Genomic DNA, 27977 nt, shown 5'->3' on the forward strand with positions numbered 1-27977 from the left:
CACGCAGAGCATCTCCTTTCTCGGTATGGAACTCGACTCCGTCTCCATGACAGTGCTACTGACTACAGAGCGGGCCCGGTCAGTGTTACACTGCCTGAAGCATTTCAGGCAGCCAGCGGTCTCCCTGAAACAATTTCAGAGGCTCCTGGGGCACATGGCATTCTCGGCGGGGGTGGTCCCCCTCGGGTTGATGCACATGCGACCGCTCCAACACTGGCTACAGAGTCGAGTTCCTTGGAGAGCGTGGCACACCGGCAGCAGGCGTATGGTCATCACGCCTTTCTGCCGGCGCACCCTGACCCCTTGGTTGTCTATGGCCTTCCTACGGGAGGGGATCCCCTAGGGCAGGTGTCAAGGTACGTCGTGGTAATGACGGATGCCTCCCTTCAGGGCTGGGGTGCTGTGTGCAACGGGCACGCAGTGTCAGGGAGGAGGACGGGCCCCCGCCTGCATTGGCATATCAACTGCCTAGAGTTGTGGGCTGTGCTACTTGCACTGAAGAGGCTCCAACCCTTCGTGCAGGGCAGGCACGTGCTGGTCCGGTCGGACAGCACAGCTGCCGTGGCGTATATCAACCACCAGGGTGGCGTTCGTTCACGGCAGCTAACACGACTCGCCCGATGCCTCCTCCTGTGGAGTCAGCAGGTGATCAGCTCCCTGCGAGCCATACACATCCCGGGCGACCTGATCCAGACAGCAGACCGGCTCTCTCGTCAGTGGTCACCTCGCGGAGAGTGGCGACTCCACCCTCACGCGGTTCAGCTCATATGGGAGCAGTTCGGCCAGGCGCAGGTGGACCTGTTTGCCTCCCCGGACTCCACCTATTGTCCGCTTTGGTACTCCCTATTTGATGGTCCCCTCGGTACGGATGCCCTTGCGCACAGCTGGCCGCGGGACAAGAGGAAGTACGCCTTCCCCACAGTGAGCCTCATTGCACAGACCCTGTGCAAGGTCAGGGAAGAGGAGCATCAAGTGCTACTAGTTGCGCCCTATTGGCCCAACCGGACTTGGTTCTCAGAGCTGGTGTGCCTGACAACAACTCCCCCCTGGCCGATTCCCCTGAGGAAGGACCTCCTTTCTCAGGGGAAGGGCACGTTTTGGCATCCCAGCCCAGACCTCTGGAACCTCCATGTCTGGCCCCTGGACGGGACGGGGAGATCCTGAGTGACCTACCCCTGGCGGTGGTAGAGACCCTCACACAGGCTAGGGCCCCAGCCACTAGGAGATTGTATGCCTTCAAGTGGCGCATCTTCTCGTCCTGGTGCTCTTCTCACGGAGAAGACCCACAGAGATGCTCGATCAGGTACATACTGTCCTTTCTCCAGAAGAGACTTGAGAAGAACCTCTCCCCTTCCACACTGAAGGTGTATGTTGCCGCTATAGCCGCACATCATGATCCAGTTGCTGGTAAGTCTCTAGGACAGCACGACCTGGTCACCAGGTTCCTGAGGGGCGCGAGATGGTTGAATCCCTCCTTGCCTGCGCCCCGTACCCTTTTGGGACCTCGAAGTGGTCCTGGAGGGCCTCCAGAGGCCCCCCTTCGAGCCCCTAGGAGAGGCCGATATTTCTCGCCTGTCGATAAAGACGGCCCTCCTGGTTGCGCTCGCCTCCTTCAAGAGGTTAGGGGACCTACAAGCATTCTCTGTGTCCTCGGGTTGCCTAGAATTCAAGCCTGGAGACTCTCACGTTATCCTGAGACCACGGCCCGGCTACGTGCCCAAAGTTCCCACCACTCCCTTCCGGGACCAGGTGGTGAACTTGCAGGCACTCCCCACTGGGGAGGAAGACCCAACCCCTTCCGTGTTGTGTCCAGTACACGCACTGCGCCTCTACTTGGACCGCACGCAGAGCTTCAGAAGCTCTGAGCAGCTCTTTGTCTGTTTTGGAGGTCAGCAGAAGGGGAGAGCTGTCTCCAAACAGAGACTGACGCACTGGATCGTGGATGCCATATCCTTGGCATACCGGTCGCAAGATCGCCCCTGCCCCTTAGGAGTTAAGGCGCATTCCACTCGGGGTGTTGCCTCCTCGTGGGCACTGGCTCAGGGCGCCTCTCTGGCAGACATCTGCAGAGCTGCGGGTTGGGCTACGCCCAATACCTTCGCGAGGTTCTACAACCTCTGCGTTGAACCGGTGTCAGCCCGCGTCCTGCAGGGCAACAGGTAGGACCGGCAGCCGTTGGGCGTACGCCTGCGGAAGCCCTTCCCCCTCCGGATGGAGCAGTGGCGATCCCGCCTCACTTCTTTCCCCTCGGATAAAGAAAAGGCATTCCATCCATCACTAAGCACCCTTCCAGGGGACAGGCTGGGCAGAGCAGCCCTGCCCCCTTAGGCCGGGGAACAGTTGAGTTATCTCCCAGATACCTCTAACCGGACCTAGTGCTCCAGACGTGGTAACCCCCCCTCCGTGGGCTGTTCCGTCTGATGTATCCTCATGAATGGTTCCCACCTTGGCAACCCATGACCTCCCCAGGTGGACTCCCACCTTGCAGTTAACTCCTGCAGTTCGCACATTCTTCCCATGAGTTCTCCCCTGATGGTGAGACCATGTGGTGTCTCCACTAATTCCTCACAACGGTAGGTAGTGGCCTCTGCAGCGTTTTTCCCCCAGGGGGGAATAATGCTTACCCAGTGGCCCGTACGGTGCCAGGCGGCTTCTCGCCATTTAGAGAATTAGGCCTCCGCCCGTGACGGCCGGTGTTAGGGGCTTCCCAACTTTTGTGGAAAGCTCTGGGTCCCCCTTCCTCTCCACTGGAAGGTCATAATTTCGCGTAGCGTGTTCATCTGACTCGTCCAGGCCAGTCAACGTCGCTCCGCAGAGATTGTGACGCGGCTCAGTGCTGTGGCGTTTTCCATAGGAACCCCATTCTGTCGGTTCGACACAACGTCGAGAAACTGACAGAAAGCGAACGTCTTGGTTACGGATGTAACCTCGGTTCCCTGATGGAGGGAACGAGACGTTGTCTCCCTCATGCCACAACACTGGCCGCCCACCCCAGCGGTCGGGGGAGGATGCTTTAGGCTCCTCAGACCAAAGGTGAATGAATGAGCATGAGACAAATTTCATTCGCCAATTTTCATTGGCCTTTTCTAAATACTCAGAAGATGATAGGTTCTCAAGACAAACCCCATTCTGTCGGTTCGACACAACGTCTCGTTCCCTCCATCAGGGAACCGAGGTTACATCCGTAACCAAGACGTTAAATGTATTGCATATGCATAATGTGAAAAAGCATGTCAATGTTTTAGTTGTTCTAGACTGTGTATAGCTGCTCAAACGTGATATTTGGCAGCCGGAAGAATCAACTGTTGAACACTCACGCGTGATATCTTTCATTGTGCAACGTGACATGCACCTTACGAAACATTGGTAAAAACATAATCCGGATGAAGATGATAGGTTCGACACAACGTCTCGTTCCCTCCATCAGGGAACCGAGGTTACATCCGTAACCAAGACGTTTCATAGGCAGCTTAACAGAATTCTATTTGATTTATAAACAGAGAGCGTCTGTGCTATAACCAATCACATATTTCAAAACTACAATACACATTTCTCCCTAGAAATGCAATCAAAAGTTATTGAAAGTGAAAATTAAACTTACATTTATGCAAAACCATTTTTTTTTAGCTTGAGCCTTCTCGACCGATCATGTTCCTCGCATGTTGTTATGGAAACGACAGGTCTCTGTCATTGGTTCTGCTGTGAAAAGGGTGCTTGACATAGGGCGTTTTTTCAGAAAAGTGTAACTTTTTTCAACCTCAAAAGACACTTTTTTTTAAACACGGTTTACCCCATAGGATTATAATTTAAAACAGATGCAAGCAGCTTCAAAAAAGAAGTCAAGTGTGAACACAGACAGCTTTGTCTGTTTGTAGTGGTTTGCTTTACCATTTGTTTAGTTTGGGCAGAGTGAGAGCACGAGAGAGCCTGAAAGTGTACCCTGATTTCGTGATTGTCAGACACCTGATGCTAGGGGCTCTAGTGATAGGGGAGGGGCCATGCATGCTCGGACGATACATTGCGAGAATTGGTGAAAACGGTTTAACAGTTTAACTTCACAATTCAGTTCACCATACTTCTGAGTCCTTGTAATGTGTTTCAGCAATACATTTCTAACATCTATAATGTGTTTAGAAACAATTCTCAGAATTCTCTCTACCCGGACTTTCAGCTAATCTGAATGTGAATACACTCAAAATAAAGCTGAGAGTGTGCACTTTAAGACGCACATGCAAGCATCCAAAAAATAAATTTGTTAAAATTAAAAATTAAATATTTTCTTGCATACTGATTGCACGATAGAACCTTAAATTAGGACAAATACAAAAAAATATTGTTGCAGGAATTGCAGAATGCAATCACGAACACATCAGGGAATGCAGAACGCGTTTAGATTTCCCCGGTTCGTGATCGCGTTCCGGGGGTCTCCCCCTCCGTCCAGGGAATCGGATCATGAACAGAGGGGTGTGTGGTGTGCTGCTTTTGGCAAAAAAGTCCAGGGTCAATTTTAATGCAGTAATCCGTTGATATGACTACAGCTGACGGCGGCATCTTGAGACTTTGCTATAAACACTGTCCCGTCTGACGTAGCATGAAATACAGTGTGAGCTAGCAGTGACGTGTGATGAAGTATGACGCTGTAGTAGTGATGTCCCATTTCTTAGGGGAACGTTTTCAACCCTTGAGGGGTAGGCAAAGGGGTATAAAATAGAATTGGGATTGGGCCTAACACTTTAAATAATAAAGGAACATTTTAAGGATACTGATGCTAATTATAGTACGAGCGATCATTATAGATGTAATGATGTAATTATTTTTTTAATGTGATCCTGTGTTTTTCAGATGTTGCTGTTGGAGCCCCATATGATGGAAATGGAGCTGGAAATGTGTTTATATTCCATGGCTCACCTACAGGCTTAAATAAAGCACAGGTTAAGACATACTTTCACTCCTTCACTTTTCTTCTCTTTCAGTTTTCCTTCACTATTCACTCACTCATTCTCTTTCATTTCAGGTTCTTGGAGGGAAAAGTCACAACGTAAAACTATTTGGCTACTCTCTTGCGGGCAACATGGATTTGGACAGAAATTATTATCCTGATCTGGCTATAGGATCCCTCTCTGATTCAGTGTTTGTGTACAGGTATGGTCATGTTGATCATTGTTTTAAAACATTTCATTAACCCTGTTGTTTAACTGGTGAAGAATATAATTTTTGTGGATTATTATTTGTGTTAATTTACATCAGCAACAATAATTTTACATACAATAACTTGAACAAAAATCTAAACAATTAAACAACAAAAAACATAAGCAAATACATTCAAATAATGATGTCATCATCAGAAAATAATCAATTGAAATAAATTATCAAATTACAAATGCATTACTGATGTATTTTAAACCACAGGGCAAGATCAGTTATCAGCATGGAAATGACTGTCACAACCACACCAAGAGAGTTGAACCTCACACAGATGAACTGTGCAAACACTGTATGGTAAGAAAACCATAAAAACAGTTCCATGATCTTTACACGTTACCAAATGCTCAACAAACCTTAATCTGAAGCAAACCATTACTTTTTTCTAGTTTTGAAGTCAAGGCCTGCTTCAAATTTTCAGTCAACCCCAAAAACTACAATCCTACTCTGAGTAAGTAAATGTGTGTTCGGTTTCCTTATTTCTGTTCTAGTGTCAATATACAAATGCTTATGTAAATAATCGTGTTCTTTTTTTTGTTTCTTTTAGAAATGGCTTACACTATCAGGGCTGAATCTGAAAGAGAGAAACTTAATCTTCCTTCTAGAATTATCTTCACCCAACGATCACCCAATGACCCCGAGTATGAAAGCACAGGGACAATAGAAATTGAGGGCCAGGGAAAAGAAGAATGTGTTACAAGAAGACTCAAACTGCAGGTGGGCAATTCCATGCAAATGTCAACCTTATCATCAAGTTTTACCAAAGGTTTTTACTATACTGATGACTAAATGGCAACATTTAGTGGTTTAAATACCCATGTTTTGAAAGTATTTTTTTATTTTTAGTGCACGATTCTCTATAGTCTGATAAGTTCCATTTTCAGGATTGTCACATCCATAACGGTACATATTCTGACATGAATGGAAATTGTACAAATTTTAAATGTTTGTACAATTTGTTCATTTTAATTGACAGAAATCCTACAAAGTATGTAATCTCTCAAAAACAGTGGGTCTCATTCACTAAACATGCGTTTGCACAAATTTGTGCGTGAAACCTGTGTACGAACGTTTTCACGAACAAATCATGATACACTAAAACATTCGTACTAAAATTTATTCTAAATATAAGAAAAACGATAGGAATAGCTGAAAGCACACGTACGCAAAAATCACCAGTGTCTTTATTTCTTTCTTTCTCTCTCTCTTTCTCCCTCTCTAAGACAAAATGACAAAATGTATGTTTCATCTTAGTTATATACTTTAAATTATATATACTGTATATATACATATATATATATATACATATACATTTTATATATACATAAGAAACATTTTGAAACAATTTTAAAAACGGAGTTATCTCATTTTGGAACCAAACTCTTCACATATACAGTATACTAAAGTTTATATATATATATATATATATATATATATATCTACATATATATATATATCGTTACGCTTAGATGTATATTTAATACAGTGAAACAGTAAGAAAAGCTGCATTAGCTCGAGCTGCGAGGTTTCTTTGAATAACAGCGCTTTTACAGCCGGCTAACGAGAACTCTGTAAACTGCGTGTCTGTATAAAAGGTGTTTTATTGTGTCTGAACTGATTTTGAGGACTTCACACTTGGAATTACTTGCAAGTGCGCATTTGTAGACAGCATCACATGGGGTTGCCTGGAGTATCATTGACTTAAGTGACAACAGGTGGTAAAGGAAAGGTTAGACGGAAAGCCCTAATATGGAGATGGACAGGGTGTGTTTTATGCAAATGACTAAACTCGTACGACCGCTCATTTAGAATACTCCTAATTCACTAACATTAGGACTTCATGAGAAGTTCAAATATATATACGAAAAATCTACGCAATTATTAGTGAATGAGACCCAGTGTCCTTGTTTGTCACATCCATAACACAAGCTTATTTCCCTTTTTTAAAATAGAAAACTTGTGCATAGACACGTATTATTCTGATGTTTAGAACAAACACATTCTCTGAGAGTTTAAATGTGACACCCATAACACAAAATGTCACATTCATAGCGCTGGAATTACCTAGGTACAGCTTCCCATTTAAAGCAATTACAGAGCAACATTTTGTAATGTTTGAGATGAAAGAAATAAAAAGGAGTAGTAATAAGGAAGGCTATTGTATTATAAGGTGCTTTCTTCTTTTTGATTGTATATTTCTGTTAGTTTCTTAAAAGTTTGCGTTAACTTTTATTGACACAAAAATAATCACATAAAACAGTGAATCAAATCAGTAACTAAACTCAATATCATTGGTTCTTGTGTGCTTTGAACAAGCATATGATAACCATAGTTCGTTAAAAGACATGCAAGAATCAGTGACAATTATCAACAATTTGAATTTAATTTTGGTGTGAAGTATTCCTTTGCGGGTAAGAGCTATAGTAATGAAGTAAAAAAGTAAGTATTGCCACCTAGAGGTAATTAAATATACAAGGTGGGGGTGGTTTCCCGCACAGGGAATGCAAGATGTTTTCAGTTTAGATAGATCTAACATTTCCTTAAAACCCTCTACGGTAAACCACCCCAGTATTTACTAAACCATACAATATATACAGACCCAACAATTATGTTAATGTTTTATTATTTATACTAGTATTTTGTAAATGCACAGGAAAGCATAAGAGATAAGCTTAGAGGCATCCCCATTGAAGTGTCAATGGCACTTGTAAACCCATCATCACGCAGAAGGAGACAGAGTGGTCTCCCGTCCCTTCTTCCCATACTGGACTCTACCCAAGAATCCACTACTGTGACCAAGGTAACTGCACATTGTTAACCAAAGAAATGAAATGAAAAGTCCTGCAAACTCGGGAGAGGGGAAAAATGTGACACACTTACAATTTAAATCCCCGGTTTTTTGTGATTTTTAAGTTAAATGAACGCATTCTATATTTAATACAGTGAAACAGTAAGAAAAGCTGCATTAGCTCGAGCTGCGAGGTTTCTTTGAATAACAGCGCTTTTACAGCCGGCTAACGAGAACTCTGTAAACTGCGTGTCTGTATAAAAGGTGTTTTATTGTGTCTGAACTGATTTTGAGGACTTCACACTTGGAATTACTTGCAAGTGCGCATTTGTAGACAGCATCACATGGGGTTGCCTGGAGTATCATTGACTTAAGTGACAACAGGTGGTAAAGGAAAGGTTAGACGGAAAGCCCTAATATGGAGATGGACAGGGTGTGTTTTATGCAAATGACTAAACTCGTACGACCGCTCATTTAGAATACTCCTAATTCACTAACATTAGGACTTCATGAGAAGTTCAAATATAAATACGAAAAATCTACGCAATTATTAGTGAATGAGACCCAGTGTCCTTGTTTGTCACATCCATAACACAAGCTTATTTCCCTTTTTTAAAATAGAAAACTTGTGCATAGACACGTATTATTCTGATGTTTAGAACAAACACATTCTCTGAGAGTTTAAATGTGACACCCATAACACAAAATGTCACATTCATAGCGCTGGAATTACCTAGGTACAGCTTCCCATTTAAAGCAATTACAGAGCAACATTTTGTAATGTTTGAGATGAAAGAAATAAAAAGGAGTAGTAATAAGGAAGGCTATTGTATTATAAGGTGCTTTCTTCTTTTTGATTGTATATTTCTGTTAGTTTCTTAAAAGTTTGCGTTAACTTTTATTGACACAAAAATAATCACATAAAACAGTGAATCAAATCAGTAACTAAACTCAATATCATTGGTTCTTGTGTGCTTTGAACAAGCATATGATAACCATAGTTCGTTAAAAGACATGCAAGAATCAGTGACAATTATCAACAATTTGAATTTAATTTTGGTGTGAAGTATTCCTTTGCGGGTAAGAGCTATAGTAATGAAGTAAAAAAGTAAGTATTGCCACCTAGAGGTAATTAAATATACAAGGTGGGGGTGGTTTCCCGCACAGGGAATGCAAGATGTTTTCAGTTTAGATAGATCTAACATTTCCTTAAAACCCTCTACGGTAAACCACCCCAGTATTTACTAAACCATACAATATATACAGACCCAACAATTATGTTAATGTTTTATTATTTATACTAGTATTTTGTAAATGCACAGGAAAGCATAAGAGATAAGCTTAGAGGCATCCCCATTGAAGTGTCAATGGCACTTGTAAACCCATCATCACGCAGAAGGAGACAGAGTGGTCTCCCGTCCCTTCTTCCCATACTGGACTCTACCCAAGAATCCACTACTGTGACCAAGGTAACTGCACATTGTTAACCAAAGAAATGAAATGAAAAGTCCTGCAAACTCGGGAGAGGGGAAAAATGTGACACACTTACAATTTAAATCCCCGGTTTTTTGTGATTTTTAAGTTAAATGAACGCATTCTATATTTAATACAGTGAAACAGTAAGAAAAGCTGCATTAGCTCGAGCTGCGAGGTTTCTTTGAATAACAGCGCTTTTACAGCCGGCTAACGAGAACTCTGTAAACTGCGTGTCTGTATAAAAGGTGTTTTATTGTGTCTGAACTGATTTTGAGGACTTCACACTTGGAATTACTTGCAAGTGCGCATTTGTAGACAGCATCACATGGGGTTGCCTGGAGTATCATTGACTTAAGTGACAACAGGTGGTAAAGGAAAGGTTAGACGGAAAGCCCTAATATGGAGATGGACAGGGTGTGTTTTATGCAAATGACTAAACTCGTACGACCGCTCATTTAGAATACTCCTAATTCACTAACATTAGGACTTCATGAGAAGTTCAAATATAAATACGAAAAATCTACGCAATTATTAGTGAATGAGAACAGTTCCAAGAAATGAAATGAGAAAGTCCTGAACTCGGCAGGAGGGGAAAATGTGACACACTTACAATTTAAATCCCGTTTTTTTTGTAAGATTTATAGTTAACATGACGCATTTCTAAGGCACTCTGGCAATAAAAAAAGACATATTTGCTACAACTTAAAACTTCCAGAGTTGCTGGATAACTAAAACCGCCAGCGGAGTAAATTACACAAGCACATGAATATTTCTTTGATATTGCTAAAAAAACACTTAATATGTCACTTTTATTGGACGTCACACAAAGTAATGATCTGAGATATGAAATTTATTAGATCAGTTCAACTATTATTATTTGTGCGTTGTTTTTTTGTTCAAAGCTAAGATAAAAAGATCATTTAAAAAAATTATTTCAGTACATTATTTGATATGCACACAATTCAGTGACAACAATATATCAATTGACATGATATATTTTGTCTAATACGTATATCATGTTAATAGGTAGGGCTGTAGTCAAGTCCACCATTGTCGAGTCCAAGACAAGTCCAAGACCAGGACTAGTAGACGAGTCAAGTCCGAGTCCAAAGAGGTTCGAGTCCAAGTCAAGTCAGTCAAGTCCGAGTCCAAAGAGGTTCGAGTCCAAGTCAAGACCGAGTCCAATTGAGACAGTCAAGACAGAGACAGAAAAAAATCATGACTACAAGACCACATACTTAACTATTGATAATTTATGTGATGCAAGAGACAGCATATCTTCTATTCTAAGATAATCATTTTCATTATTGTTTGTAATGATCAAAAAGCAGATAAAATAAGGTCATTTTATTTTTACTATATAGGTATAGCACTAAAGTCACAAAGCCGAAGTGTAACTGTTTATTACTTTTTTAAGGAACTTTTTTATCAGCCCTCCTAACAGCAAGGTTGTGCAGCAATGAACACTTTTGTGCGTGTGTGTGTGTGTGCGTGCGTGGCGCGCCTGCCCGTGCACGTGCGTGTTCGATAGAGGAGCCGCTTGAAGAGCAGAGGCTCACGGCTCGTTTATAAGCACGTCGGTGCCCATCCTTAAATAACATGTTCATCACAATGACAATAAAAATACGATCAATCTTATCTTTAAGCCCTACTTTCCAAACTTTCTAAAATACTCAAGCAATGCAACTAATTGCTTAACTCTCTGTATGCCTTCAGTGTCTTACGAAATTGGATGTTGTCCCACATGTTTCGGGGAAAGTTTTGTTGCAAAAAGTTTCCTTTTAAGCGCACTGTCGATACATTTATTATGGTTTGTAAAACCAATCTGTATTATGCCGCTGCTCGCTGACATCGTGCCTGATGAATGATTGACGCTGGTTCGCGCCGCGGACGAATAGTTCATTTGAACCGGTTCTTTCTTTTTAGTGAACCGGTGGAACCAGTTCAGCTGAATCGTTCCCGTTTAGCGTCTCCCGTAAACACTTAATATTATCCACAAATTAATTCAGTTATTCACTTTCTGGCGTGCATGACAGTCCCGCGGACTTGAACCAATATACCAGAGTTATTTAGTTACAACAACAGCACACACTGAACTGAACTGCTGTGTGAAAAGAGAACTTATGAGCACGCGCAGCTCTCGTTCTAGAGTCGAGAGTCGGCAACAGTTTTCGGATCATTAGTTTTCGGATCACAAGAATATTGCTCTATCAATGTTTTGTTTTGAAGGAGAAAATAAAACATATATCGCTGGACTCGGACAAGACCGACTAGAACATTTTCAAGACCAATGACAAAGTCCGAGACAAGTCCGAGTTCAAATACCAACGAGTCCAAGACAAGTCCGAGACCATTAAAAAACGTCTCGAGTCCGGACTCGAGTACTACAGCACTATAAGTCGGACAAGAGAACAAAACATAGGGTAATCATAAAAAATAAAGGCATGCGGTAAATTTGACCCGACGGAGTGTATAGGTATAAATGCTTCGCTTTTTAATCTGGTTTTATCTAAACAATTTTTAACAACGGGGGATTGTAAATAACACAATTTTAGTAAAAGTCAATGACTGGGAGCCTTAGACATTTTATTGAAAATCTGTGATGTTCATTTGAAAAACATCCACGGGCAAAGCATTTTACCCCGTGGCGCTTCTAGTGTTAAACTAAAAAAAAAACTTCCACCTGCACACACCAACAATTTGCCCGTCAAAATGTATTTGCCTGCACAAATTATTCAAAAGCCGAAATTACATCTAGCTGTAGCAGCTTCTAATCACATGACGTATGACCAAAGTGAAGCTCATACGCAAATATTAAAAACCCAATTGTTATTTCGCAACTTTTAAATACAGCTTAAGAAAAAAATGCTTTAACTCAATTCGACCCAACTTTTATGTATGTAGTGCTTTTTACAATTTTCATTGTTACAAAGCAGCTGTACATGAAAACATGTTAACTATAAGCAACAGATTAAGTAACATACATGCACTGACACACACACTAACGCACACCAAAACATACATACATGCACACGGATATACACACACACACACATGTCTGGTTTATTATCTCCGTGGGGACAGTCCGTTTTTTATACTGTACAAACTGTATATTTTATCCCCTAACCCAACCCCTAAACCTAAAGATCGTAGAAAACTTTTTGCATTTTTAGATTTTTTAAAAATATCGTTCTGTACAATTTATAAGCTTTTTTGCCCATGGGGACCTCGATTTTGTTCCCCACAGTGACACGAGTCCCCATGAGTTGGTGTGCATTCAGGTTTAGGTCCCCAACGGGATATAAAAACACACGAACGCACACACACACACACACACACACACACACACACACACACACACACACACACAGAGAGAGAAGATAAAAGAAGAGAAACACTGGTAATATATTATGCAGACTATAAATTCCTATATGGGGTAGTAATAATTCACGCAAAATGTTAAAATAATATTAACAAGTACAAAATTCTAAAGCTGATTTCATCAGCCCCCTCATCGGGCAAAATGAGTGCAGACAGTGTGCAAACAGTGGCGAGGAACCCAAAACTCCAGTGGAGAACCAGGGGAACCAGTTCTCCTCCGGCACTACCGCTGCATCTTCCGGTTTATCTTAATTATGCAGTCTAATAATCCCTTAGAGGATTAGTATTATAGAACTGTTTTGTACGCAAGGTTGAAGAGATGCGTCTTTAATCTATATTTAAACTGACAAGAGTGTGTCTGCCTCCCGCACACTATTCGGAAGACTGTTTCAGAGTTTGGGTGCTAGGTAAGAAAAGGATCTACCACCTGCAGTTGATTTTGAAACTCTAGGTCCAGAGCCCAAAGAGTGTAGTGAACACAGGTGCACCGCGAACGCACGTTCCACCCGGGGCATGTCGACGTAGCCTCTAGCTGCCCCACCATCGAGGGAAGTAAGGGTGATGGAACTAGTCTGACGTGAACGAGCCGAAAAGGGGGCGTTCCAGGTCTTACTAAGTTCCTCATGCACTTCCGGGAAGAATGGATCCGGAGCTGGGCGCGGCTTGGAGTCGCGCTCCGACCCGAGGTACCATGTTGTCCAGCCGTGAACGTTGGGCAAGGGGCGGTGTGGTGCACTGCAGCCCAATGCTCACGGCAGCCCGGGAAAGCATGGCTGACATCTCGACATCCGCCTCTTCCTGGGCTCGACCCCCCAAAGGAGGGAGCTCCAAGGAATCGTCGGGGTCGGATGCCAGTAGGTCACCCTCCGATGCTTCGAGGGACATCTCATCGTCATCATGAATCGTTTCCGACTGCGTGGCTGAGGAACAAGACGGGGTAGGACTGCCTCTTGGGGAATGGTCAGACGAGCGAGACGGGGTGCGAGACGGGGTGCGAGTGGTCCGCGAGCGCTTGGTTGACGGTTTTACGCTCACAATAATCCCCATATCACCCTTGCCGCTCGCCGTAGCGGATGGCAGGGCCGTAGCCACTGCTGTCACGGAACGGGAAGCAGGCAAGGTGGTGGCTGGCTCCTGAAAGAACACAGCCACCCGTGACCGCAATGTCTGAATCGCCATCCGCCCGCAGTGCGGGCAGGACGTATCCACGAAGGCTGCCTCAGCGTGCTGGAGACCCAAACACTTGAGGCAGACATCGTGTCCGTCCCCCTCCTCGATGAGAGTATCACACCCACAAGAACAGCGGGACGTGCCACGCTGGAGAAATTTAGCTCTTTTAGAAGTCTCGAACACCTCTGGAACCGGCGAGACGCCCAGGGGAAGTCGCTGCAGGAAGGGACAGTCCGCTGCACCACGTCGTAAGATTCCAGCAGTAATTCAGCGTAGAGTTGAAGTCTCGAAGCGATCATAGAAACGAAGGCTCCGAAGAACAAAAGGTGAATGAATGCAGCATACCGTCTCCCTTTTATACCCGGATATCCGGGGGCGGAGTCCGGCATGCAAATTTCATTGTCCTTTTCTAAACTATTCAGAAGTTGATAGGTTCTCAAGACGAACCCCATTCCCAAAGGGAATGACGGATCACTATCGAATAAAATTCCCAGATTCCTAGCTGATGACGAGGGTTTTATTGAGCATCTGTCAATAGTTAAGCAGTATTCTTGGTGGTTACGTATTGCGATTTTCATTCCAATTGTAGCATTAGACATTTCTGCAGCAGTCTATCGTTATCACAGTCACCTAAGTGGTTAGCCAACACTTGCTATAGCTAATATTCACGGGGGGGAAAAGACAGACCGCCACCTTCTCTCTTGTCGGGGAACTCAAAATGCTTTTTTTTCTTTATTTCTTATACTGCGCATGCTCACATTAACTTCCTCGTGCGCGCAGGCACATGACATCGCAGGCACATGACATCACTGCTTTGACTATTTAACATGGCTTTGCTACCCATATTATAAAATATGCTTAACACTCCCACTCAAAAACATGTTTATAGCTCTCTATATTTGTAAACAAAAACCAAAAATACATAATTCCAAAATAAAATATTTGACATACTGGCAGTTTAAAAAAAAAAAAATCTTCTGCCAGTTCACATTACTCTCCAAACAAATACCCCTTGAACCTGTCAAACTTAGCCTTTGTCATTGGCTTGGTAAGGGCATCAGCTACCATGTCTGCAGTAGGGCAGTACTCTATAGATATTTTCCCTTCTGCATGTACAGGCCGTACAAAGTGATACTTTATATCAACGTGTTTGCTTCTCTGTCTGCATACTGGGTTCTTTGATAAAGCTATCGCCCCCTGATTGTCCTCATATATCTTGACTGGTACATGCTGGTTACTACTATCTATTCCTTTAAGTAGTTGTACAAGGTACATACTCTCTTGAGTAGTGGCTGCTAGGGCCATATACTCAGCTTCACAGGTTGATAGTGCCACCGTTGGCTGTTTCCTACTCTTCCACGATATAACTGCACCATTCTCAGTTAAGCTGAAACAGTATCCAGTTGTGCTTCTCCTGTCATTTGTATCAGCTGCCCAATCAGCGTCACTGTATCCCTCAAGCTGTAGGCTTCCCTCACATTTCTGGAAGTGTAGTTCTTGACCCATAGTACCCTTTAAGTACCTCCGTACGTGTTTTGCTGTAGCCCAATGCTGCTGCTTTGGTTCTGCTAGGTGTTGTGATAGTTTACTAACAACCCAGCTCAGGTCAGGTCTGGTACATGTCATAATATATATTAAGCTACCTACTATCTCTCTATACCCTGTTGAGTAAATAACCTCACCCTCACTGTCAAAGTTTAACTTTTGCTCACATGGGGTGGATCTTGGTTTGCATTCGGACATTCCAAATTTTGTTAACATCCTCTCTATGTGTCTCTTCTGAGTCATTTTGATCTCTCCCTCACTCTGTCTAAAGTCGATGCCCAGGAAGTGTTTAAGTGTACCCATATCTTTCAATTTAAACCTTCTCTTCAACATCTCTTTTGCATCACTGAGTAAAGTGTTGTTACTCGCCGCTATGATTAAGTCATCTACCCATACTAACAGAATCACTTTTCCTCTGTCAGATTCTCTGCTGTAGACACAATGATCAGCATCATTTTGTACAAAATCATTCTCTATAAGGTGATCATGCAGTAGCATGTTCCAGTTACGCCCGGACTGTTTTAAACCATACAATGACTTGTTGAGTTTACACACTAAGTGTTCTCCTGTTTTTGACCTGATCTCAAAACCTTCCGGTTGCTCCATATATACCTCACAGTCCATAGGAGCATGGAGGTAAGCAGTCTTTACATCCATTTGGTGTAGGGTAAGATCCTCTTGTACAGCCACCTGCATCAATGCTAGCACAGAGGTCATGTTGGCTGTCGGTGAAAAGGTCTCTTTATAGTCAATCCCTTCCACTTGACCATACCCCTTCGCAACATATCTGGCTTTACAAGTCTCAGATCCATCTGGGCTCTCTTTCACTGCATATACCCAGCGACCTCCCACTGCTTGTTTGCCTCTTGGCAGTGGGGTCAGAGTGAAAGTCTCATTCTCTGTCAACGAGTTCATCTCCTCTTTCATCGCGTCATTCCACATTTATGATTTCTTAGAGTCCATAGCCTCTCTAAATGTTTTAGGTACACCATAAGACACTTTGTAGAAATAATCTACATTTTCACTTTCATCATTATTACATTCAGCTTTACACTGGTACTCTTTTAAGTATTCTGGAGCTTTTCTCTGTCTCGTAGGATACTTCCTTTCTTCCTGTTCTCTCTGAGTATTATCTGTCTGGGTTGGACCTTCCTCATCAATGTCCTCAACACTGGACTCTTTACTTTCCTTAGGCTGTGCCTGACCCTGGTTAATTACCTTTGGTGGTGTATCCACATAACTCTCAATGTCGTCCCCCACGTCACAATCTGTCTGAGTCTGGCTATCTGCGATACTTTTGGTGATGAATTTCACCAGCCTATGTTTTATGACTTTTCCTGTCTCAGGATAATACACGATGTTGGACTATATTTATCATAGCCTACAAAGATCCCCTTTTTACACCTTGAATCCAGCTTCTTCTTATCCTGCTGATATACAGTACGTAGCATTCAGAGCCAAATATCTTCATGTTAGATAGGTTAGGTGTTTTTCCTGTGAAAACACGGTAAGGTGTCTGCTCTAGCCGCTTACTGTAGCACCTGTTGCGGATTTGAGCTGCTGTCTGTACAGCATATGTCCATAATTGCTTTGAGAGGTTACTCTCCAAAAGCATGCATCGTGACATCTCAAATAGGGTTCTCCAACCTCTTTCGGCATTTCCGTTCTGATGAGGTGAGTAGGGTGCACTGGTCTCGTGCCTTATCCCATTACGCCTAAGTAAAAACTGGAACTCCTGCCCCGTAAACTCCATCCCGTTATCAGATCTTATGCACTTTATCTTTCCATATGGAGCTACGTCTGCTATGAATTTTTCTGTAGCTTTTGTCTTGTCACTCTTTGCTTTGATAAAGTATGGAAAAATCATCCCACTGTAATCATCAGTAAATGCTATCGCATACCTGTATCCATCTTTATCTGCTGGTTCAATAGGACCGCATAGGTCTGTGTGCACTAGCTCTAATACAGTTGTAGCTTTAGCTTCTGCTTGTCTATTTCTGCTTTGTGTAAACTTGCCATGTGTGCATATTTCACAGTTTTCATTAGACATATCATGTTTCCCTTTTATAGACATTCCTTCAACCACCTTCTCTAAATTGGCAACATCATCAAAATTACAATGGCCAAGTATTCTATGCCACGTTTGAATGTCATGACAACCATACATTTCATCAACATTTTCATATTCTACTATGCTAAGGTAATACAGCCTACCATACACGTCCATTTTGAACTTGGTACCATCCTTGTGGAACAGCCAGTTATCACCGTTCTTGAAGTGGACCTCGGCTCCGTTGGCTGTCGCAGCTTTAACTGAAAAGATATTTTGTGGAAACGATGGGATGTAAAGTGCTTGCTTGAGCCTCGTTTTCACTTGTCGTCCCTTGCTGTCCAGCAAGTAGACTTCGGCGTCTCCCCTCATCTTTGCCTTCCCGCTCGCCTTGGTCCCGTCGGCAAGCTCGATCATGTGGTCCTCAGGTCTGAAGCTCTTATCCACTGTTTTGAACATTGTGGCGTCGTTGATCATGTGTGTTGTGGCGCCGCAGTCGACCATTAGACCCTTCTTGTGTTCTCTTTGTGTACGACAGTCACTCGCGTTGAAGAAGCAGAAAGATGTAGGCTCTGCCACCGTCTCTCCATCAGCTTTCTTTACATGGTCACGGCTTCGTCCTCGGCCGCGCCCCCTCCCTCGCTGTGGTGTGTCCCATTTTCGTTCCTCTCTCCTTGCCTGGGATTCGTCAGGACATGTTCTGGCCATGTGTCCCCTTTTACCGCACGTGTAACACTCGACATCAGCCAGGTTCATTTTCTTTCCTCTCCCTCTTCCACGAGACCACGTTGCCCTGCTAGTTTTCATCACGTTGTCTTCTACATTCACGTCACTCTTTCCATATTTTTCAGTACTCTCATAACTTCGCAGTTTTGTTTTAAACTCACCGAACGTTACAATGTCATTTGCCTGGGTGATGTGCAGGACGAATGGCTTGTATGAATCGGGTAGCCACTTTACTACCATGGCTATTTGTAGCCCATCGCTAATATGCTCATCCGCTCTTCTCAATGACGTGAATATAGTCTCTGCTCGAATAATATATTCAGTGATCGTTTCATTGCTAGTTTTATGGAGCGAGGAAAGTTCACAATACAAACTCACAATGCGGGGTTTGTCCTTTCCTGCGTAGTGTTCGCGAAGAATCTCCAGTGCTCTTCTCCCATCACGTTTAGCGTCCCTCATTACCAATGACAAACTCTTGTTGTCCAGACATTGCACTAGCTCTGCATATGCCTCTCCGTTTTTAGACTCATCTTCCGCGAGAGCTTCTTCGTCTTCCCCGTCTATCTGTGGGTCCTCCAGGATAACTACTCTGAGGAATCTCGTTTCCCAGAGTTCATAATTTTTCTCGTCACCGTCGAATAAAAGTCTGAACCATCTTTGGCCTGCATGACTGGGCCCATAACCTGTAGCATTAGACATTTCTGCAGCAGTCTATCGTTATCACAGTCACCTAAGTGGTTAGCTAACACTTGCTATAGCTAATATTCACGGGGAAAAAAAGACAGACCGCCACCTTCTCTCTTGTCGGGGAACTCAAAATGCTTTTTTTTCTTTATTTCTTATACTGCGCATGCTCACATTAACTTCCTCGTGCACGCAGGCACATGACATCACAGGCACATGACATCACTGCTTTGACTATTTAACATGGCTTTGCTACTCATATTATAAAATATGCTTAACACCAATTAGTAACACTTCTGTTTTATCCGAGTTCAACAAAATTAAAAGTTGCTACTCATCCACTTTTTTATATTAACTATGCCTTCCATTATTCTGGTGAACTGCTGTGTTTTGTGAAGCCTCGAGGAACTGTAGAATTGAGTATCAACAGCATAGCAGTGAAAACTTACTCTGTGTCTCTTAATTATACCTTCTAGAGGTAGCATGTACAATGTGAAGATTGAGCCCTGTGTACTGCACTAGTGATTTGCGTGACACCTCATTGTTTATTGCAACAAACTGAAAACGGTTAGATAGGTATAAACAAGACCATTTTTATGTTATTCCACTAATGCCAACATAATAAACTAATTCTGGTAAAAAGTCACTGAATTCTTTGATAAATCTATAAAATGTACAGTAGCCAGAATAAATTTTAAAGGTGATTTATCATTTACATTTGGTGATGTTATACAAAGTACCAGTGGTGTAGTTTACGTGATACACCGTATACCCACTAGAAAAGATCAAGAATTTCCGTATACCCACTTAAAAAAGCACGAGGATACGTCACAACATCGTTTTGAGTCAGAATAGTGTGACGCACTGACTTTTGGACCATTGGTGCAACCAGGAGATGTGAAACAAAACATAATGAAAGGCAAGCATTTAAACTACAATATTTCTCAGTGTTTTTGTAAGCCTGCCCTGAAGCTACTGGCGTTTCGGGTGACGCGGCAGCTGCAGGTGTTACAGAAAATGAGCCCGACAAGGCTCATGCTAAGATATACACGGGGTCCCCCTCCGTGTAGATTATAGATTGCTGACATTGTCTCTAGCCTGAGTTTCACAAGGCTGGCCAGGAGTTATCATTTCTTATCATCTAAAACAATTATATACATTGTAGTATACATTTTCTCTCCCTTTCTCCCTCATTTGTTGATTCACCACCAAACTAACGTTTGCGAAGTTGGCTAGTTAGATACAATTTAATATGCCAACAATCCCCTTACAGTTATGTTAATGATAACAAATATCCTCATTTTATTAAAGAATACGCAATGGTTTTATAAGTGGGGGTGAGTTATCAGCAGATAGTATAATACACCAGTGAAGAGAGTATGCGATTGCGACACCGGGACGACACCGGCACGATTCTTCTTCCAAACTGTAATACATTACAGATTACTTGTTACTGTTTCATAATTGTAATGCATTACATGAATCCTGTATTACTTTTGAGTTACTTTCACCAAAATAACTACAGAAGTAGAACTTAACATTCTAAAATAAATCTTTGTATTTTTGTATTTTCAAAATACAAAATACTTTTTGCCAATCAACCTCTTTAGACTGCTGATTTCTTGAATTAACTAGGCTATATACAAATAAATACAAAAAAATACTAGATTAAATGCATTTCAATTCAAAATACTATTACAAAATAATAATATTTTGTATTTCAAATGGATGTATTTGAATACAATGCCCATCCATGCAGTCTAATAAGGAGGTTGATTGGCAAAAAGTGTTTCAGTTTGAAAATACAAAAATACTAAGATTAAACACATTTAAATACAAAATACAATTATTTTTTTTCAAAGGTATTTAAATACAAAGTAGTCCCATCACTGAACTAGATTATATAGAATTCTAGCTAGTCATCATATAAACGTTAGCATACCTTGTCATTGCTGCTGGTCACAGGGATCTTGCTAACTAGCTTCCTGAAAGCAGCCCAATGACCCCTCAAAACCCACCCAAAAGGAATGAAAACCAGCCCAATTGTTTTCCGGTGTCAAATCAAAGTTAATAACTGCCAAAAGATGTTAATATTGCTGTATTTACTTATCTGAATGGTTTCCTAGGTATTGTATATATTTTTTGTTCTGATGAACTCAAAAGATGTTTTGGGGGATTTAGGAAAGCAAACAATTCTGGGTCACCTTTGACTACCATTATATTTTTTCTGCTATGGTAGTCAATGATGCCAAAGAATTTATACAGGTTTGGAACAACTAGAGAGTGAGTAATCTATAACAGAATTTTCGTTTTTGGGTGGAGTGTCCCTTTAAAAAAGATCCCATGGGTGCTCGAGGCCATGCACGGAAATGGACGAGAAACGTGTTTTCTCTTCGTAAGACATGCAAAAACTTGCTTAAGAAATAAGCATGGTTAAATTTATTGCATATGTATAATGTGTACAAGCACATCAATGTTTTAGTTGTTCTATACTGCGTATAGCTGCTCAAACGTGATATTTGGCAGCCGGAAGAATCAACTGTTGTACACTCACGCGTGATTTCTTTCATTGACATGTTCAGGTGACATGCACCTTAGTATGAAACATTGGTAAAAACATAATTCGGATGCATTGTCTAATACCAACGCTATATTTTCCTCTTTGGTTGAGCTGAGCTCCCACGTCCCTCCCTGTACTGTAGCCTGCCTGTCAGACACTCGTTCCCCACACTTTAGAAAACGGGCCGGTCCTGGAGTTGCCAGGTATTCATCTGAGTATGAATACACATTAAGAATCTCATCAATTAACATTTATCCTTAGAATATAAATAAACATTTTGTCGGCCGCAGTACATTAGGAAAGTAGCTCAAAAATCCCCAACCCGCAGCTCCATAATTTTTCTCGCAACTGCATTTTCAAAATTCAATTCAATTCAATTTTATTTATATAGCGCTTTTCACAATGTGCATTGTTCCAAAGCAGCTTTACAGGAGCAAATAAGAAAAACACAGAAAGGTAAAACACAGCACAGTGCATGGTGTTTATAGACCAAGCAAGATCATTATAATAAATAATATCTAATAAATAAATGAATAAATAAATAAATAAATGCAGTCTCCCGGTGAGCAAGCCAACACTGCACTGCTCTGCTGTGGCGAGGAACCCAAACTCCAATGCTGAATAATGGAGAAAAAAAAACCTCGGGAGAAACCAGGCTCAGCCGGGAGGGCCAGATCTCCTCTGACGTGTCATAGCTGCACTCAGTGACCCCGACCAAAGCCACCGAGCAACGTCCACGAAGAACAGGGAGAGCCCACGAGCCGCGACCCAGGAAGCCCCACCCGCCGAAACCGTGCAGGTCCAACCCGGTCCCATTCCGCGATCAACAACAGACAACAGAGGAACAACCAGGGAAAAATAGTAATGGCATAATTAACTTTATTCCTCTGTTGTCCGACATCGACCACAAAACAAGACCAACCAGACCAGACCCACACAGTCCCAACAAATGAAACGCCCCGAACCACAACCAACAAGCCCCCCCACTCCCTACAACACCCACCCAGCTACCTCCAATCAAAGTCACTGAGTGCAGCCATAACTTCAAACTGCTGTCGTGTGATGTAAGTTTAGCATTAAATACCAAGTATTGTAAATTTAGCATTTATGTGACAGGTAGTCCGTCTTTGCTCTCGGTTGGGGATGGAATTGTCTGAGCTGGGCCGGCCAGATGGTCGCCTTTTTCTTGGGTGGTGATGGAATTGCCTTGGATGGAGCTGGATGGTCAGTCAGTCCGCAGGCTCTCGCAGGAGGATGGCACGGGATTTTCAGATGTAGCTGGCGTAATCTCTAGTTGTGGATGGGCATATGACGTTCATCTGGGCCTGGCGGAATCTCTCCCTACCTCGGGATGGGCATCCCGAGGCGAGGGCAGAAACAGAAAGAGAATAATTAGCGTAGCTGCTGTTCATTAGCTATGTATTAGTGAATGCTTGGCTGAAAAGATGTGTCTTTAATCTAGATTTAAATTGGGAGAGTGTGTCTGACCCTCGAATAGTATCGGGGAGGCTATTCCAGAGTTTAGGTGCTACGTATGAGAAAGCTCTACCCCCTTTGGTGGATTTAGTTATTCTAGGTGTTATCAAAAGTCTGGAGTTTTGAGATCTTAGAGAGCGTGATGGGTTGTAGTGTGGTAGAAGCTCTGTTATGTAGGTAGGGGCTAAACCGTTTAAGGCTTTATAAGTAATTAAAAGAACTTTAAAGTCAATACGATACTTAATGGGTAACCAGTGAAGGGTTGATAACATTGGGGTTATGTGATCGTATTTTCTGGACCTGGTTAGAACTCTGGCAGCTGCATTCTGAACTAACTGTAGTTTGTTTATTGATGCTGCAGGACAACCACTAAGCAGTGCATTACAGTAGTCAAGTCTTGAGGTCACAAATGCATAAATAAGCTTCTCTGCGTCAGCCACACATAAAATATTTCGCAATTTACCAACATTTCTAAGGTGGAAGAAGGCTGTTTTTGTGACATTTGAGATGTGATTTTTAAATGACAGGTTGCTGTCTAATATAACGCCGAGGTCTTTAACTGTATTTGTTGGAGTAACAGTGCAACCTTCAATTTGCAGGTTATAATCCGAAATATTCTGCTCACGTGTCTTTGGTCCGATGAGTAATATTTCTGTTTTATTAGAATTTAAAAGAAGGAAATTACAAGTCATCCAATGCTTTATATCGTCGATGCACTCTGCCAATTTGGATAGTTGGAAGGAATCATCAGGTCTTGATGAGATATAGAGCTGAGTATCATCTGCATAACAGTGGAAGCTAATTCCATGTTTTCTAATAATGTTTCCAAGGGGCAGCATGTATATGGAGAATAGCAAGGGTCCTAAAACCGATCCCTGAGGTAATCCATAATTTACTTGCCTTAGATTTGATGATTCCCCATTTAAATGGACAAATTGATGTTTGTCTGATAAGGAAGATCTGAACCATTGTAGTGCCTGTCCCTGAATACCGGTATAATTGTGTAAGCGATCTAGAAGTATTTTATGGTCTACAGTATCGAACGCAGCACTAAGGTCAAGCAGGACTAGGAGTGAGATGTTACCTTTATCTGATGCTATAAGAAGGTCGTTTGTAATTTTAACGAGCGCAGTTTCAGTACTATGATGCGGTCTAAAACCTGACTGGAATTTTTCGTGTATGTCATTATTTTGTAAGAAAGAGCACAACTGAGTGGACACTACTTTTTTTTAGTATTTTAGACAGGTAAGGGAGATTTGAAATCGGTCTATAGTTTCCTAGTTCATTGGGGTCTAAGTTTGGTTTCATGATAAGAGGCTTAATGACGGCCAGTTTAAAGGGTCCTGGGACATGGCCTAGATTAATTGACGAGTTGATAATGTTATAAATGGGCTCAATTGCAACGGGTAATAATTATTTTAATAATTTAGTTGGTATGGAGTCTAATAAGCAAGTTGTAGGTTTAGATGTTGCAATAATCTTCCTGTTTTGTAGGTGAAAAACACTGTAGCCTTTCTTTTGGGGCGATGGTTGGTACTAATTTATATGACAGACTTGGAGGTTGAGTTTTTACTATTTTGTCTCGTATGTTTTCGATTTTCTCTGTAAAAAAATTCATGAAATCATTGCTACCAAGGTGAGGCGGAATACCCAGGTCAGGTGAAGTCTGTTTATTTGTTAGTTTAGCAACTGTACTAAATAAAAACCTTGGATTGTTTTTGTTAGTTTCTGTCATGGCTCTGCTTCCTTAGTCATGTTTTTCTTGGTCCTGTAGCAGAGTCATGACAAAGCCTTTGGTTATGTGTGGAGAGAAACATATTATTGTCCTTTTGACAATAATATACGTTCTCTCCAGTGTCTCGTCTCTGTTCCCGCCATCTCGTTTCCTTGTTATCCTTCCCTGAGTGTTTTATTACCCACACCTGCCCCGTGTCGTTATCCTTGTCTGTCTCCCCTATAAATACCCTCTTGTTTCTTTGTCTTGTGCTCGTGGATTGTACTGTGTTCGTTTGATGTGTGCCTAGTTCGTGCTGTTCTTACCTAGTCTCGTGTCTTGCTCTTGCTCTTGTTCCTGTTCCCCGTCTAGTGGTTGTATTTGTTATTGTATTATTCTTATTATTTTTGACCTTGTTTCGTCTTGCCCCCTCGTGGGAAGTTTTTGTTTTATGGTATTAGTCTCAGTTTAGTTTTTCCCCATTGTGGGTGTTTTAGTTTCTGTTTTTGTTCTTTGTCTTAAATAAAGTATTTTTGTTAACCCCTTCACGCCTGCCTGCAATTGGGTTCTCTCCACGCCACCATTCCGTGACAGAATCCACGAGCCATAACTGAACCCAGCAGGCAGCCCATGGACAGGCTCCCAACCAGCCGGTGGCCGTGTACCGGCAACCCAGTATGGTGGGAGGCATTAGCCTCCCAGTCACATGACGGAGGTGGCCCGTTCCCAGCCCAGTGCCATCGACCTTTACTGGACTATGCTCAGGAGGTCGAGGCCAGGAAGGCATCCGTCCCCGAGGTGCTGGTGAGTGCCTACCTCATGGCCGGGATGGACGACCCACCATCTTTTCCGGAGCGGGAGGAGTTGGTTTACCAGCCATTCCCACAGTTAGTGGAACGGTTGCAGCTTCGAGAGGAGTGTGGCAAAGACTCCTCTCCCAGCAATCATCCAATCTCCTCTCGTCCCAGTCTGGCGTCCATTCCGGAGGACCGTGTGGTGGGTACTCTCACCTTGGGGAACTCCACGCCATCTTCCTCCTCACCTCCTGAAGCCTCCCTACCACCAGTCAGCCTCGGTGGGAAGCGGGGAAGGCGAGAGTCCTGGGCGTCATCCTCAGAGGACTCCAACCCGGAGCCAACCGTACCGTTTGCCTTCTACTTGCAGCAGGCCACCGGGCGGGTGGCCAGACTGAGGAGAAAGAGGCAGCGGCGGGCAGCGCGGACTTCCCTCCCTGCAAGTGCAGCAGCCGGAGTCCAGTCCGGTAATTCAGTCGGCGTCCAGCCGACGTCCAGTCCGGTGTCCAGTCTTGTGTCCAGCCCTGTGTCCAGTCCGGTGCAGCCGGTATCCAGTCCGGTGCAGCCGGAATCCAGTCCGGTGGTCCAGCCGGCGTCCAGTCCGGTGGTCAAGCCCTGTCCAGCCGGCCTTCCAGCCGGCGTCAAGCCCTGTCCAGCCGGCATCAAGCCCTGTCCAGCCGGCCTTCCAGCCGGTCCCCAGTCCGGCAGCCAAGCCGGCCCCTGGGAAACTCCCAGGGCCAAAGACTGTCCCCCCCAGGACTTCCCCTAAGTCCCCCAGGACTCCGCGCCCGCGAGCGCAGCCGGGGACTGGGACTTCTCCCCACCCCCATAGACTGTCCCCTATGGGCCGTGCTTTGGTCCCTCCCCCCTCCCATGTTTGTTGTTTTTATTGTCTCACCCAAGTCCTCTTGTTATTTTGTCTTGTCTGCCTCTTATTCTGTTCTCCATGTTTTGTCTGGTCTTGTCTTTGTCTCAGGCTTCCTTGTCTTGTCCATCTACCCCTTGGTGAGCACCTGGAGGTGCTCATTAAAGGGGGGGCTTCTGTCATGGCTCTGCTTCCTTAGTCATGTTTTACTTGGTCCTGTAGCAGTCATGACAAAGCCTTTGGTTATGTGTGGAGAGAAACATATTATTGTCCTTTTGACAATAATATACGTTCTCTCCAGTGTCTCGTCTCTGTTCCCGCCATCTCGTTTCCTTGTTATCCTTCCCTGAGTGTTTCATTACCCACACCTGCCCTGTGTCGTTATCCCTCGTTTGTCTTCTCTTTAAATACCCTCTTGTTTCTTTGTCTTGTGCTCGTGGATTGTACTGTGTTCGTTTGATGTGTGCCTAGTTCGTGCTGTTCTTACCTAGTCTCGTGTCTTGCTCTTGTTCCTGTTCCCCATCTAGTGGTTGTATTTGTTATTGTATTATTCTTATTATTTTTGACCTTGTTTCGTCTTGCCCCCTCGTGGGAAGTTTTTGTTTTATGGTATTAGTCTCAGTTTAGTTTTTCCCCATTGTGGGTGTTTTAGTTTCTGTTTTTGTTCTTTGTCTTAAATAAAGTATTTTTGTTAACCCCTTCACGCCTGCCTGCAATTGGGTTCTCTCCACGCCACCATTCCGTGACAAGTTTCTATGAGGTTACAGAGGTGCTCAGCCTTTGCTGCTTTTAGTGCCTTTTTATAACAGTTTGCACTATCTTTCCACGCAATTTTAAAGACCTCTAATTGGGTTTGTTTCCATTTGCACTCCAGTTTACGTGTTTCTCTTTTAAGGGCGCGAGTGGTGCTATTGACCATGGTGCTACGTTTTTCTCATTAATCTTTTTTGACTTCATAGGTGCGACAGCTTCTAATGTATTAGAGAAAATAGTGCCCAATTTGCTGGTCATGTCATCAAGCGATTCTGTATTTATTGGTATGGTTATTAAAGGAGTCAGATCTGGCAAGCTCTTTGCGAAACTATCTTTAGTAGTCGAGGTAATTGTTCTACCCTGTCGATAACGAGTTAAACGGCTGATTTATGCAGTGCACAGTGTACATGTTATAAGATAGTGATCAGTGACATCGTCGTTTTGAGGTATAATATCTGTATTGGTTAGATCGGCTCCGTGAGATATAATCAAGTCTAGTGTATGATTAAATCGATGAGTGGGTCCATTGATGTGTTGTGTTACTCCAAAAGAGTGTAATAGCTCTGTAAACGCCACTGATAATGCATCGTTAGCACTATCTACATGGATATTAAAGTCTCCGACAATTAGTACTTTATCAACGTTAACCAATAGGTCCGATAGGAAGTCCGCAAACTCTTTCAGAAAATCAGTGTAGGGACCAGGGGGTCTATACACAGTAGCCAACGTACAAGAAAGCAATGATTTTTTATTATCAATTGGAACAATTATGTTCAACGCAAGGACTTCAAAT

At 43.0% G+C, this 27977-nt stretch overlaps 1 protein-coding gene across 3 annotated transcripts in view; it reads left to right on the forward strand.

The window, feature by feature from the left end:
* The window catches only part of itga6b (integrin, alpha 6b), a 315524-nt gene that overhangs the window by 267265 nt on the left and 20282 nt on the right, over positions 1 to 27977 (forward strand). For all 3 annotated transcript variants that reach the window (XM_057330982.1, XM_057330984.1, XM_057330983.1), the window contains 5 exons: positions 4843 to 4931; positions 5015 to 5142; positions 5410 to 5499; positions 5592 to 5653; positions 5750 to 5919. In XM_057330982.1, coding sequence (XP_057186965.1) covers positions 4843 to 4931; positions 5015 to 5142; positions 5410 to 5499; positions 5592 to 5653; positions 5750 to 5919 — 539 coding nt within the window. The remainder of the gene's footprint in view (positions 1 to 4842; positions 4932 to 5014; positions 5143 to 5409; positions 5500 to 5591; positions 5654 to 5749; positions 5920 to 27977) is intronic.

Source organism: Triplophysa rosa, linkage group LG4, assembly GCF_024868665.1.
Source record: "Triplophysa rosa linkage group LG4, Trosa_1v2, whole genome shotgun sequence".
Classification (NCBI taxonomy): domain Eukaryota; kingdom Metazoa; phylum Chordata; class Actinopteri; order Cypriniformes; family Nemacheilidae; genus Triplophysa; species Triplophysa rosa.